Source organism: Dendrobates tinctorius, unplaced genomic scaffold (genome assembly GCF_039654945.1).
Source record: "Dendrobates tinctorius isolate UK_male_01 unplaced genomic scaffold, ASM3965494v1 ptg000099l, whole genome shotgun sequence".
Taxonomy (NCBI): domain Eukaryota; kingdom Metazoa; phylum Chordata; class Amphibia; order Anura; family Dendrobatidae; genus Dendrobates; species Dendrobates tinctorius.
Window position 1 is genome coordinate 2,279,054 of NW_027361767.1, and position 14,516 is coordinate 2,293,569.

The following is a 14,516-nucleotide window of genomic DNA, read 5'->3' on the forward strand; positions in this document are numbered from 1 at the left end:
GCTCAGGGCCGGAGAGATTGTACAGCCGGGCTTTGGGCGATTTGGCACCGGGAACAAGATCCACGGCACAATCGAATGGGCGGTGTGGTGGTAGAACCTCAGCCTCCTTTTCGGAGAACACATCCTTAAAACCCTTTAGGTACTTCGGAATACCCTCCAGGTTGACTGATGACATAGACACAGTAGCAAGACAATTTTCAGAACACCCAGGTCCCCATTTAACAATATCCCGGGACCCCCAGTCAATAACTGGTTTATGCCGTTGCAACCAGGGAAACCCTAACACCAGGCCAGCAGGGAGGTTATCCAAAACAAAGCATGACATGCGCTCCTGGTGTAGGGCCCCCACCCTGAGGGTAAATTCTTTAGAACTGAAATGGAGACCATCCTTAGTGAGAGGTGTAGAATCAATAGCCACAATTTTTAAGGGAGTCCCCAACCTAACTGTCCCTAATCTACAGCGAGCCACCAGCTTAGAGTCAATCAGGTTCAGGGATGACCCACAGTCTACAAAAGCCGAAGTATGGAAAAAGCCGTTCTCAACACCAAGTTCCACCTTTAGCAGTACTCCTGAAAAGGAAGAAAAAGGTACCTGAGAGTCTGGGTGACCTCCACGATTATCACCCAGACTCAGCCGCTTGTTAGTCGGAGGACAGGAGGGGCAGTCTTTTTTCCAATGTCCGGGATCTCCACAGTAAAAACACAATTTTCCATCACGTCGCCGTCTCCTCTCTTTCTCCTGGGGGTTGGTGGCTCCCACCTCCATAGGTTCAGATGGAAGCAAAACATCAGGGTTAGCAGGGAAAAACGGAACCCCTCGCTGAGTAACACCTCTCTCCCGCAGTCTCCGATCCATACGGATAGCCTGAGTCATAGCCTCCTCCAATGAACTGGGAGGTGGATGGAGAGCCAGAGCGTCCTTCAAGCAATCCGACAGTCCCTTCCTGAACAGACATCTCAGTGCAGAGTCGTCCCAGGACACCTCAGTGGACCATCGACGGAATTCGGAGCTGTACCATTCGGCTGAGTGCTTCCCTTGCCCCAGACCCAAAATAGTGTCCTCTGCCACCCTAACACGGTCCGGTTCGTCATAGATAAGTCCTAGGGCCTCAAAGAACCTATCTACCGACATCCGTTCAGGGGCAGTAGGGGGCAACGAAAAAGCCCAGGATTGGGGACCCTCCCTAAGTAAGGAGATAACAATCCCCACCCGCTGAGTCTCATCCCCAGACGATCGGGGTCTAAGAGAAAACCATAATTTATAACTCTCCTTGAATATATGGAATTTATCTTTTTCACCAGAAAATGTGTCAGGAAGTTTAACTGAGGGTTCAGGAGAGTGCAAGATAACATCTACAGAGTCACCTGGTGGACAAACAATATGAGAGGTGTTTCCCTGCATGGTCTTAATAGTCTCAGTCAGTTCTTTCTGTAAGAGGGTCTGAGACATGACAAGGGACTGATGATTCACAGAAAAGTCCTGCGCCATCTGCGTCAAACTGGACACTTGATCTGCCAAGTTATGCAGCAGATCCATGGCCAAAGAAAAAAAAAAAAGCAAAATCCCGTTTAAATGTGAGGTTAGTGATAATGTAGTGAAACCTCCACCAGGGGGAGCTGGTGAGGGAAGAGAGGTTATACACTAAGAGCAGCAACCCTGAGCAACAGCACAGGTGCCACAGGTAACGAGAGAGAATAGTCAGACGAACCGAGTCAGAAACTAACAGGAGCAGACGTACCAGAAGGAGCAGCAATACACGTAGTCAAAATACCAAAGCCGAGAGTCAGAAAGCCAGAACATGAGCACGGGGTCCAAAACGTGAGACGAAATACGTGGTCGGGGTACAAGCCAAGGGAGTCAGATGCCAGAGAGGGAACGTAACAGCAGAGACGAATACCAAGAGACGGGGTCAGAAATCAGTCCGGGTCATACACGTGAATATCAGTCAAAGGCAGGAGGATCACCAGGGTACAAGGGTCAGCGGCTCTAAACTGCAAGCTTGAGCTATCACCAACACTGGTCAGCAGGCTGTGAGGGATTGAAATAGCCCAGCTAGCTCCAGAACAAGGCTGAGGAGATTAACCCCCGCATGACCAGTCCGGAGTGAAGACAGCAGAAGATAAACTCCGGACTGGACCATGACAACACAGCTATGTGCTCTCCTCAAGCTAAGCACACAGCTTTACCTTTGGCTTCAGCAAATAAATATTTAGAAGTCCATTCCTTGTTAAAAACTCTGCATTCTGCATCAATCTTTCTTTTTTTAGCCAACATATTTAAGGGCTATAACAGCTAACCTTGCCTAATTCTTCCAATGGGAGTCTCTGCCCAAGTTTCAGAAGAACGTGGCTGCAGCAGGGGACAGGGGAGGAAGCAAGTGGTATCCGTGTACCACTCCTGTACTGCTCACAGGGGCTATATTAGGCGCTGACCACTCTACCCAGAGTCCTAGACCCTGGCCTGACGTAAACACCCAGTCCAGACCCAAACACCCAGTCCAGACCCAAACACCCAGTCCAGACCCAAACACCCAGTCCAGACCCAAAAACCCAGTCCAGACCCAAAAACCCAGTCCAGACCCAAACACCCAGTCCAGACCCAAACACCCAGTCCAGACCCAGTCTAAAGTAATTGATGCTCGCCTTACGTTGCACCACAGTGTCACTGGTCTGCTTGCAGCAGTATAGATCACACCACGCCTCCACGCCCGCACGTTTTAGTACAGAGTTGGAGGCGTGGTGTGATGTATACTGCTGCAAGCAGACGCCACCAACGGCATCTACGCAGTCCTCTCTCAGATCACTCCCCCCTCCAGCCTCGACCAGTCAGCGCCGCAGGTCTGGTGTGTGGGTGGTGCGCTGGAGGCAATGTTTCTGTGCCGCTCTCAGGAGGTCGGAGTCCGCTCCGCTCACGCCGCGTCTGCCGGGACTCCTCTGCTTTCCTCAAGCATGATTCATGAGGAAAGCAGGAACCGAAGAAGTCACGGACCCCTCCGCGGGCCGGTCACAGGTAGTGGGCGGGCCGGATGCGGCTCGGGGACCGCCCCTTGCCCAGGTCTGGTTTAGAGTATGAACTCTTTCTTAAAGTCAGGGGCCTCCAGAACCGGTTGCTTACACAGAGCCCCTTTCATTTCTTGAAAGGTCATCTCTGCCTCTTCAGACTATTTGACCATTACCGATTTTGGCCCCTTAAGGAGGTCAGTCAGGGGGTGGCCATCATTGCGAAGTTCGAGATGAACCTCCTATAGTATCCGACAATCCCCAGGAAGGCTCTAACTTGTTTTTTGGACAGCGGTTTCGGCCATGTTTGAATTGCCTCCACTTTACTGATTTGAGGTTTGTTTTCGCCTCGACTCACTACATATCCCAGGTACTTGGCTTCTTCTTTCCCCAAGGCACACTTGTTTGGGTTTATTGAAAATTCCGCCTTCCTTAGAGCATCAAACACCGCCTGGACCTTTTCCAGATGACTCTCCCAGTCTGGGCTAAAGATAACAATATCGTCCAGGTATGCAGCGGCGTATTGCCTATGGGATGCAAGGATTTTATCCATAGCTCTGGAAGGTCAAGGGACCCCTTGCAGTCCAAATGACATCTAGATATACTGGAAGCATCTGTCCGGGGTAGAAAATACAGTCTTCTCCTTGGCTCCCTGTGCCATAGGGATCTGCCAATAACCCTTTGTCAAATCCGAGATGGTTTTGTACCTTGCGGGCCCAAGTCTCTCGATAATCTCATTGACACGTGGCATGGGATATGCGTCAAACTTGGAGACCTCATTTAACTTCCGTCATTGCAGAACCTCCATTCACCATCGGGCTTCAGGACCAGGACAATCGGGCTCGACCAACAGCTCTTGGACTCCTCAATGACCTTGAGTTTTAGCATACGCTCCACCTCTTTTGAGATCATTTCTCGACGGGCCTTCCGAAATCTAGTAAGGCTTTACGTTGACTCGCACATGTGGCTCCGTCAGAACTTTGTGTTCTACAACGCTTGTGCACCCCAGTAATTCTGAGAACAGGTCCCTATTCCTCTGGAACAATTCTTGGCACTGCTGTTTCTGGGCCTTCAACAGCGTCTCCGCTATGGCGACACCTCCAACCTCGTCTTCTTACTTACCCAGCAAGCAAGTAGTTTCAGCCAGCTCTTTGTTTTGCCATGGCTTGATGAGGTTGACATGGTAGATCTGATATGGTTTCAATCTTCCTGGCTGGTGAATCCTATAGATTACCTCACCAGCTTCTCCACCACTTCATACGGCCCTTGCCATTTGGCCAAGAACTTGCTCTCCACAGTAGGAATAAGCAAAAGAACTCGGTCTCCTGGATTGAACTGCCTCACTCTGGCTGACCAGTTGTAGACCCTGGCCTGAGCTTCTTGTGCCTGGAGATGTCCTTTTACGATGAGCTTCACCTTCACAAGCCTCTGCTGCATCAGTGCCACGTGCTCAATGACGCTTCTGTGGGGCGTGATTTTGGTTTCACAGATTTCTTTTACTATATCCAGGAGACCTTGCGGATGTCATCCATACAAAATTTTGAAGGGCGAGAACCCCGTGGAGACCTGTGGAACTTCACGGATGGAAAGCAACAGATATGGTAGGAGACAATCCCAGTCTGTACCGTCCTTTCCTGCGTTTTTCCACTCCCAGATGTCTCCCCAAGATGTGTGAATGGGTCATGTCCAACACCTTCCATATATAGGGGCCTGGCACTATTAACTGTTCCACCAGCTCCTCCCTCACTTTTGTGACAGATACAGCAACTCCCCAGCTGTGTCAGCCCCCAGCTCCTATGCAACCCCATTTATGACGGTAACATTATTAAATGTTTCCTTCAGAGTTGGATCCCTATGTTGGGCAGTTCCAAAATAGTCATTGGTCACCCCTAACTCTGGAATGTCGGACACCGGGGACACCTCCTCCTCATCCCTCACAAGGACACAAAAAGGGAAAACCGTCTGCCTCTGGGTGTGGTGATACTTTATTAGGGTTCACTGGTTTCCTTTTCACGCCAGTGAACTCAGAACCCTTCCCCCACAGATACCAAAATAAACAAAAGTCCCAGCCTATAAGTCCCGAACGACGCCTACCTCATGGGACTCAGTACCGTGGGCAGTTTCAATGTCCACTCTGGCCATAGGGTAGTCCTTGGCGTCACCATGTATACACCGACTTTTTTCCCCGGGATCAGTTGGAGAGGAAATGTGGCCCTCACAAGGGTCACCAGACTCCCGGAGTATAACAGTGCCGTTACCTCCCTCCTGTTCACCTTCACGGGACACGCTTGAGGCCCCTCTCTGGGTGGAGAGTTCACACTGCAGGATGGATATGCATAATATGAACAACGATGTTCTATGAGCAGTCCATCTGCTCATGGACAGAGGCTGGACAGACATTTGACTGGGATGATTTAGTGAATCCTGCTTTGAGCAGGGGGTTGGACCAGATGGCCCAGGAGGTCCCTTCCAACTCTACTCTAAGTCTATACGGGCCTCGACAAGGAGTGCACAAACTGGTCCATCACCACCCATTCTACCATCTGCGAAGGTGTAGAGGACTCTGTCTGCAGTCACTTCTGGACGAGGTGCAATAGGTCAAACATTTGGGAGTGCGGTGGTTTGTCCCGGTGATATGCCCAACGGTGAACCCGCTGCGCCTTGATAGTCATTGCTACCCCCAAGCGTGCAAGAATCTCAGTTTTTAGCTGACCATACTCTTTGGCATCCTGCAAATCCAAATCTTAGTATGCTTTCTGGGGTTCTCCCATCAAGTATGGCGCCAGTACCTTCACACACTGCTCTGGCGGGAGTCTCTCCCTCCCAGCGACCCTTTTAAACACCGTCAGGAAGGCCTCAACGTAATCCCCGGGAGTCATTTTCTGCAAAGCTCATCTTACCGACTTCCAGACGTTGGCGTCATCAGCCGGACCTGGGATTGGGCCGCTCATCCTGCCCTGGATGGCGGTTGCCAGAAGCTGCATCTGCTGCCCTTGCTTCTGCTGGATCTGCTGTAACTACAGCCTGTTGGTCTCTTGCTTCTACTGCTTCGACTGGACCAGGTGTTTCAGTAGGTCCTCCATCTTGTCTGGTGATGCTTGCTGGCTTGCAACAGACTTAAACCAGGACATGCAGCGCTTCCTGTAGCAGTCGCCCGTCTCTGCTGGAACGCTGCCCGCACGTCTAACACCACTTGTAAGGTTCTACTCACTCAGCTGCGGGTTGAGGTAAGCACAGGAAGCTGTTTTCATAAAAGTGTCCGTCAGGTTTATTTTCTCCATAAACCTGCTTAAGTTTAAGCAAACAAAAGATGGCCTTCCGTGGCACAAAATGGGATCCAAGAACTATCGTTTCTCCTTGTGGAGAGTGACATGTTGAGCATGCCAAGATGAGAAGACTTAAAGCTACAAATGTGAAATATGCAATTTGTCTCATCAGAGAGGATGAGGACTAGAACTTTAGTGCCACCTATTGGAAGTAGCAATCCTAAACGTCAATGATCTGGTTTGATTCTCCTTGGATCCCGGTCAGACGCCTCTCCCACAACCAAACCAGATCTCACACATTTCACTGATGAGGGGCAGTACCCGAAATAGTGTCTGCAAATTGAGATTCTGGATTGGCTTTAATCCTAAGTCATGTATCAAGGCTCGTTAAAGGGTTGATATTGACTTTTAGGATTGCTACTTCCAATAGGTGGCAATAGAGTGCTAGTCCCCTCCCTCTCTGAGGAGACAAGTGGCACAAAATGGAAACAAACAGAAAATAAACAGTTCGTATAGCACAGCGGGTCCGCCCGCTCAGGTCAGTGTCTCAACAAAACACACACTAGAAGCCTCCATGCCTCCAGTCACAGACCATGTGACAAACAACAGCCTCCATTAAATAGGCTGTAACAACACCCAGAGCGAGGTATGTGGGTAGCCAGACCCGCCCATCTGTCATAGCTACCCACAACCCGGACACAGGTGAAACAAACTAACCTCTTAGTGCTTTCATGCACTAGAGAAAAAATACTCCGGGTTACATCACAAAGACAAGACATCTCTGTGACACATACCTCCCATCGACTATGCGACCATTAGCCACACTACAATGCACACATATGTTCTAGGTCGGTCATACAGCAGTACATGCACACATATGTTCGAGGTCGGTCATACAGCAGTACATGCACACATATGTTCTAGGTCGGTCATACAGCAGTACATGCACACATATGTTCTAGGTCGGTCATACAGCAGTACATGCACACATATGTTCTAGGTCGGTCATACAGCAGTACATGCACACATATGTTCTAGGTCGGTCATACAGCAGTACATGCACACATATGTTCTAGGTCGGTCATGCAGCAGTACATGCACACATATGTTCTAGGTCGGTCATACAGCAGTACATGCACACATATGTTCTAGGTCGGTCATACAGCAGTACATGCACACATATGTTCTAGGTCGGTCATACAGCAGTACATGCACACATATGTTCTAGGTCGGACATACAGCAGTACATGCACACATATGTTCTAGGTCGGTCACACTGCAGTACATGCACACATATGTTCTAGGTCGGTCATGCAGCAGTACATGCACACATATGTTCTAGGTCGGTCATACAGCAGTACATGCACACATATGTTCTAGGTCGGTCATACAGCAGTACATGCACACATATGTTCTAGGTCGGTCATGCAGCAGTACATGCACACATATGTTCTAGGTCGGTCACACTGCAGTACATGCACACATATGTTCTAGGTCGGTCATACTGCAGTACATGCACACATATGTTCTAGGTCGGTCACACTGCAGTACATGCACACATATGTTCTAGGTCGGTCATACTGCAGTACATGCACACATATGTTCTAGGTCAGTCATACAGCAGTACATGCACACATATGTTCTAGGTCGGTCATACTGCAGTACATGCACACATATGTTCTAGGTCGGTCATACAGCAGTACATGCACACATATGTTCTAGGTCGGTCACACTGCAGTACATGCACACATATGTTCTAGGTCGGTCATACAGCAGTACATGCACACATATGTTCTAGGTCGGTCACACTGCAGTACATGCACACCTATGTTCTAGGTCGGTCATACAGCAGTACATGCACACATATGTTCTAGGTCGGTCACACTGCAGTACATGCACACATATGTTCTAGGTCGGTCATACTGCAGTACATGCACACATATGTTCTAGGTCGGTCACACTGCAGTACATGCACACATATGTTCTAGGTCGGTCATACAGCAGTACATGCACACATATGTTCTAGGTCGTTCATACAGCAGTACATGCACACATATGTTCTAGGTCGGTCATACAGCAGTACATGCACACATATGTTCTACGTCGGTCATACAGCAGTACATGCACACATATGTTCTAGGTCGGTCACACTGCAGTACATGCACACCTATGTTCTAGGTCGGTCATACAGCAGTACATGCACACCTATGTTCTAGGTCGGTCATACAGCAGTACATGCACACATATGTTCTAGGTCAGTCATACAGCAGTACATGCACACATATGTTCTAGGTCGGTCATACAGCAGTACATGCACACATACGATCTAGGTCGGTCATACAGCAGTACATGCACACATATGTTCTAGGTCGGTCATACAGCAGTACATGCACACATATGTTCTAGGTCGGTCATACAGCAGTACATGCACACATATGTTCTAGGTCGGTCATACAGCAGTACATGCACACATACGTTCTAGGTCGGTCATACAGCAGTACATGCACACATATGTTCTAGGTCGGTCATACAGCAGTACATGCACACATATGTTCTAGGTCGGTCATACAGCAGTACATGCACACATACGATCTAGGTCGGTCATACAGCAGTACATGCACACATATGTTCTAGGTCGGTCATACAGCAGTACATGCACACATATGTTCTAGGTCGGTCATACAGCAGTACATGCACACATATGTTCTAGGTCGGTCATACAGCAGTACATGCACACATATGTTCTAGGTCGGTCATACAGCAGTACATGCACACATATGTTCTAGGTCGGTCATAGAGCAGTACATGCGCACATATGTTCTAGGTCGGTCATACAGCAGTACATGCACACATATGTTCTAGGTCGGTCATACAGCAGTACATGCACACATACGTTCTAGGTCGGTCATACAGCAGTACATGCACACATATGTTCTAGGTCGGTCATACAGCAGTACATGCACACATATGTTCTAGGTCGGACATACAGCAGTACATGCACACATATGTTCTAGGTCGGTCATAGAGCAGTACATGCACACAGCGGCAGTATGAAGCACCTCTGCGGACGCACACCTCTCCATCTTCTCCTCTGCTCCCCCTCCCATCTTCCGATCTCTCTGCTGTTTCCTTTTTCCTCCGCTCGTCCTCAGAATATCCTTGTCATCTCTCTCCTTTTGTCCCTCGCTCTCCCTTCTGCAGATTTCTTCCTTCCTGGATCTCCCCCCTCCTCAATCCTCTTTATTATCCATTTCCTGAGGATCTAATCCCATCCTCCACCTGATCACCTTCCCTGCTCTCCTCTGCGGCTGCCTCCCCTCCTCATCCCTGCATCCATTATCCCTCCTGTCCTCTCATATCCTCCCGTTATTCTCTCTTTTTGCCCGCATCTCTTTTTATCCTTTTACCGCCACCTTTAGAAACCCCCGTTCCTTCCATCTCCTTAGCCCACCATGTCCCTCCTAATCTGTCTCTGATCACCGTGTCCCATCCCCCCACCAGCTGTGATCCTCACACTCACCTGGACGAGGTCACCTACCCGACACAACCTCCGCCATGTTTAGACGAACCAAGAGGTAATCCGGGCACGGGTGCGGGATGAGCAAGGGGTTAAATCTCCAGAGACAGGGGCTTAAATGGGAGACGTATGTGCATGTGGCCACATACCTGCATGTTATATACCGTAACTATGCGACAATAATCCAGCAATCCGTGAGGAGGAACCTACATCGGCTGAAGAGCTAACACCTAGGTAATGAAATATAGGTCCTGACACCATTAATGCAAAACACTGTCGCATCAGAGCTTACACTCTAATCAGGCCATAATCTCTACCGCCAAACCGGGCAGATACCATCCATCAGATATGTGTCACAGCTCCGCTGATGGAGGACGTCATTGAATGTGCTGGATCAAAATGCGCTGGGTCTATGGCCAGGTAATCGGCAGGCGGCCTGCTCATTGGGGATCCAGATAAGGTCCAGCTGGGGGCGATCAGAAGAGCGGACGGCGTATCATGTATTATTCACTGCTGTCTGCGGTTGTGTGTGCGCCCACCATACTACATGTATGTGGGAGTGTAAGCATGGCCCCAGTCTCCCTTGGGGTGTCACGCTGTGACTCAGACCTGAAAGCTGAGCTGTCTCGTCTGAGACTCCAGACTGTCTTGTCTGCGCTCATCTCCCAGCTATGTGTGTCAGTCTTTGTTCCTCCGCTGGAACCTGCAATGCAGGCTTGGACTGGCCCACTGGAGAACAGGAGAATCCTCCGGTGGGCCCCTGTGCAGGAGTGGGCCACCACCCTCTTATGCTTGACACTATATACATGAATCACTGTGTGCAGACAGAGGCGGCATCTTATTGATCTAACAATCTGCCCGGCTCATTGTTATGTAGCTCTGTGATTGAGGATAATGTCACATGTGGCTGAATGTGTGGCCCTGGTTACTGGTGGGCCCTCGGCTCCCCAGTCAGTCAGCGCTGCCATATTTTACTGTACGTACAGGAGGAGATACAGCGCGCTAACCACACGTCTCCTGTAGTTGCAGGAGCAGCAACCGGAAAAGTTTAATCCTGACGAGCAGCAGCTCTCCCACCCTCCCCCGACCGCACTCACCCCTGCCCGGGCACATAGGTAAGTGGTCATTGGATCGGCAACCATGCTGGTATAACCTGGGTATAATTATATGTACAGCTGGTATAACCTGGGTATAATTATATGTACAGCTGGTATAACCTGGGCATCTCCTGATATCATTATATATGTACAGCTGGTATAACCTGTGCATCTCCTGTATATAATTATATATGTACAGCTGGTATAACCTGGGAATCTCCTGTATATAATTATATATGTACAGCTGGTATAACCTGGGAACGTACAGCTGGTATAACCTGGGCATCTCCTGTATATAATTATATATGTACAGCTGGTATAACCTGGGAATCTCCTGTATATAATTATATATGCACAGCTGGTATAACCTGGGCATCTCCTGTATATAATTATATATGTACAGCTGGTATAACCTGGGCATCTCCTGTAAATAATTATCTATGTACAGCTGGTATAACCTAGAAATCTTCTGTATATAATTATATATGTACAGCTGGTATAACCTGGGAATCTCCTGTATATAATTATATATGCACAGCTGGTATAACCTGGGAATCTCCTGTATATAATTATATATGTACAGCTGGTATAACCTGGGCATCTCCTGTATATCATTAAAAATGTACAGCTGGTATAACCTGGGTATAATTATATGTACAGCTGGTATAACCTGGGCATCTCCTGTATATAATTATATATGCACAGCTGGTATAACCTGGAAATCTTCTGTATATAATTATATATGTACAGCTGGTATAACCTGGGAATCTCCTGTATATAATTATATATGCACAGCTGGTATAACCTGGGCATCTCCTGTATATAATTATATGTACAGCTGGTATAACCTGGGCATCTCCTGTAAATAATTATCTATATACAGCTGGTATAACCTAGAAATCTTCTGTATATAATTATATATGTACAGCTGGTATAACCTGGGAATCTCCTGTATATAATTATATATGTACAGCTGGTATAACCTGGGCATCTCCTGTATATAATTATCTATGTACAGCTGGTATAACCTAGAAATCTTCTGTATATAATTATATATGTACAGCTGGTATAACCTGGGAATCTCCTGTATATAATTATATATGCACAGCTGGTATAACCTGGGCATCTCATGTATATAATTATATATGTACGGCTGGTATAACCTGGGCGTCTCCTGTATATAATTATATATGTACAGCTGGTATAACCTGGGCATCTCCTGTATATAATTATATATGTACAGCTGGTATAACCTGGGCGTCTCCTGTATATAATTATATATATACAGCTGGTATAACCCGGGTATCTCCTGTATATCATTATATATGTACAGCTGGTATTACCTGGGCGTCTCCTGTATATAATTATATATGTACAGCTGGTATAACCTGGGCATCTTCTGTATATAATTATATATGTACAGCTGGTATAACCTGGGCGTCTCCTGTATATCATTATATATGTACAGCTGGTATAACCTGGGCATCTCCTGTATATAATTATATATGTACAGCTGGTATAACCTGGGCATCTTCTGTATATAATTATATATGTACAGCTGGTATAACCTGGGCGTCTCCTGTATATAATTATATATGTACAGCTGGTATAACCCGGGTATCTCCTGTATATCATTATATATGTACAGCTGGTATAACCTGGGCGCCTCCTGTATATAATTATATATGTACAGCTGGTATAACCTGGGCATCTCCTGTATATCATTATATATGTACAGCTGGTATAACCTGGTCATCTCCTGTATCTAATTATATATGTACAGCTGGTATAACTTGGGTATCTTCTGTATATCATTATATATGTACAGCTGGTATAACCTGGGCATCTCCTGTATATCATTATATATGTACAGCTGGTATAACCTGGGCATCTCCTGTATATCATTATATATGTACAGCTGGTATAACTTGGGTATCTTCTGTATATCATTATATATGTACAGCTGGTATATCCTGGGCATCTCCTGTATATCATTATATATGTACAGCTGGTATAACCTGGGCATCTCCTGTATATCATTATATATGTACAGCTGGTATAACCTGGGTATCTCCTGTATATCGTTATATATGTACAGCTGGTATAACCTGGGCATCTCCTGTATATCATTATATATTTACAGCTGGTATGACCTGGGTATCTCCTGTATATAATTATATATGTACAGCTGGTATAACCTGGGCATCTCCTGTATATAATTATCTATGTACAGCTGGTATAACCTGGGTATCTCCTGTATATAATTATATATGTACAGCCGGTATAACCTGGTCATCTTCTGTATATAATTATCTATGTACAGCTGGTATAACCTGGGCACCTCCTGTATATCATTATATATGTACAGCTGGTATAACCTGGGTATCTCCTGTATATCGTTATATATGTACAACTGGTATAACCTGGGCATCTCCTGTATATCATTATATATTTACAGCTGGTATGACCTGGGTATCTCCTGTATATAATTATATATGTACAGCTGGTATAACCTGGGCATCTCCTGTATATAATTATCTATGTACAGCTGGTATAACCTGGGTATCTCCTGTATATAATTATATATGTACAGCTGGTATAACCTGGTCATCTTCTGTATATAATTATCTATGTACAGCTGGTATAACCTGGGTATCTCCTGTATATTATTATATATGTACAGCTGGTATAACCTGGGCATCTCCTGTATATAATTATATATGTACAGCTGGTATAACCTGGTCATCTTCTGTATATAATTATCTATGTACAGCTGGTATAACCTGGGCATCTTCTGTATATAATTATATATGTACAGCTGGTATAACCTGGGTATCTCCTGTATATAATTATATATGTACAGCTGGTATAACCTGGTCATCTCCTGTATATAATTATATATGTACAGCTGGTATAACCTGGGCATCTTCTGTACATAATTATACAGTTGTGGCCAAAAGTATTGACACCCCTGCAATTCTGTCAGATAATACTCAGTTTCTTCCTGAAAATGATTGCAAACACAAATTCTTTGGTATTATTATCTTCATTTAATTTATCTTAAATGAAAAAACACAAAAAGAATTGTCCTAAAGCCAAATTGGATATAATTCCACACCAAACATAAAAAAGAGGGTGGACAAAAGTATTGGCACTGTTCGAAAAATCATGTGATGCTTCTCTAATTTGTGTAATTAACAGCACCTGTAACTTACCTGTGGCACCTAACAGGTGTTGGCAATAACTAAATCACACTTGCAGCCAGGTGACATGGATTAAAGTTGACTCAACCTCTGTCCTGTGTCCTTGTGTGTACCACATTGAGCATGGAGAAAAGAAAGAAGACCAAAGAACTGTCTGAGGACTTGAGAAACCAAATTGTGAGGAAGCATGAGCAATCTCAAGGCTACAAGTCCATCTCCAAAGACCTGAATGTTCCTGTGTCTACCGTGCGCAGTGTCATCAAGAAGTGTAAAGCCCATGGCACTGTGGCTAACCCCCTAGATGTGGACGGAAAAGAAAAATTGACAAGAGATTTCAACGCAAGATTGTGCGGATTTTGGATAAAGAACCTCGACTAACATCCAAACAAGTTCAAGCTGCCCTGCAGTCCGAAGGTACAACAGTGTCAACCCG

The 14,516-nt window shown here is 46.4% G+C and overlaps 1 protein-coding gene across 4 annotated transcripts in view; it reads left to right on the forward strand.

Annotated features, from left to right (window-relative positions):
* Window positions 1-14,516, forward strand: part of MAST1 (microtubule associated serine/threonine kinase 1) — a 128,781-nt gene that overhangs the window by 65,673 nt on the left and 48,592 nt on the right. For 2 of the 4 annotated variants that reach the window (XM_073587428.1, XM_073587429.1), the window contains exons 1-2: window positions 9,358-9,841; window positions 10,807-10,898. In XM_073587428.1, coding sequence (XP_073443529.1) covers window positions 9,822-9,841; window positions 10,807-10,898 — 112 coding nt within the window. In that variant the 5' untranslated portion in view covers window positions 9,358-9,821. Of the gene's footprint in view, window positions 1-9,357; window positions 9,842-10,806; window positions 10,899-14,516 lie in introns of those variants that run through there. The other 2 variants (XM_073587424.1, XM_073587425.1) reach the window with 1 other exon arrangement.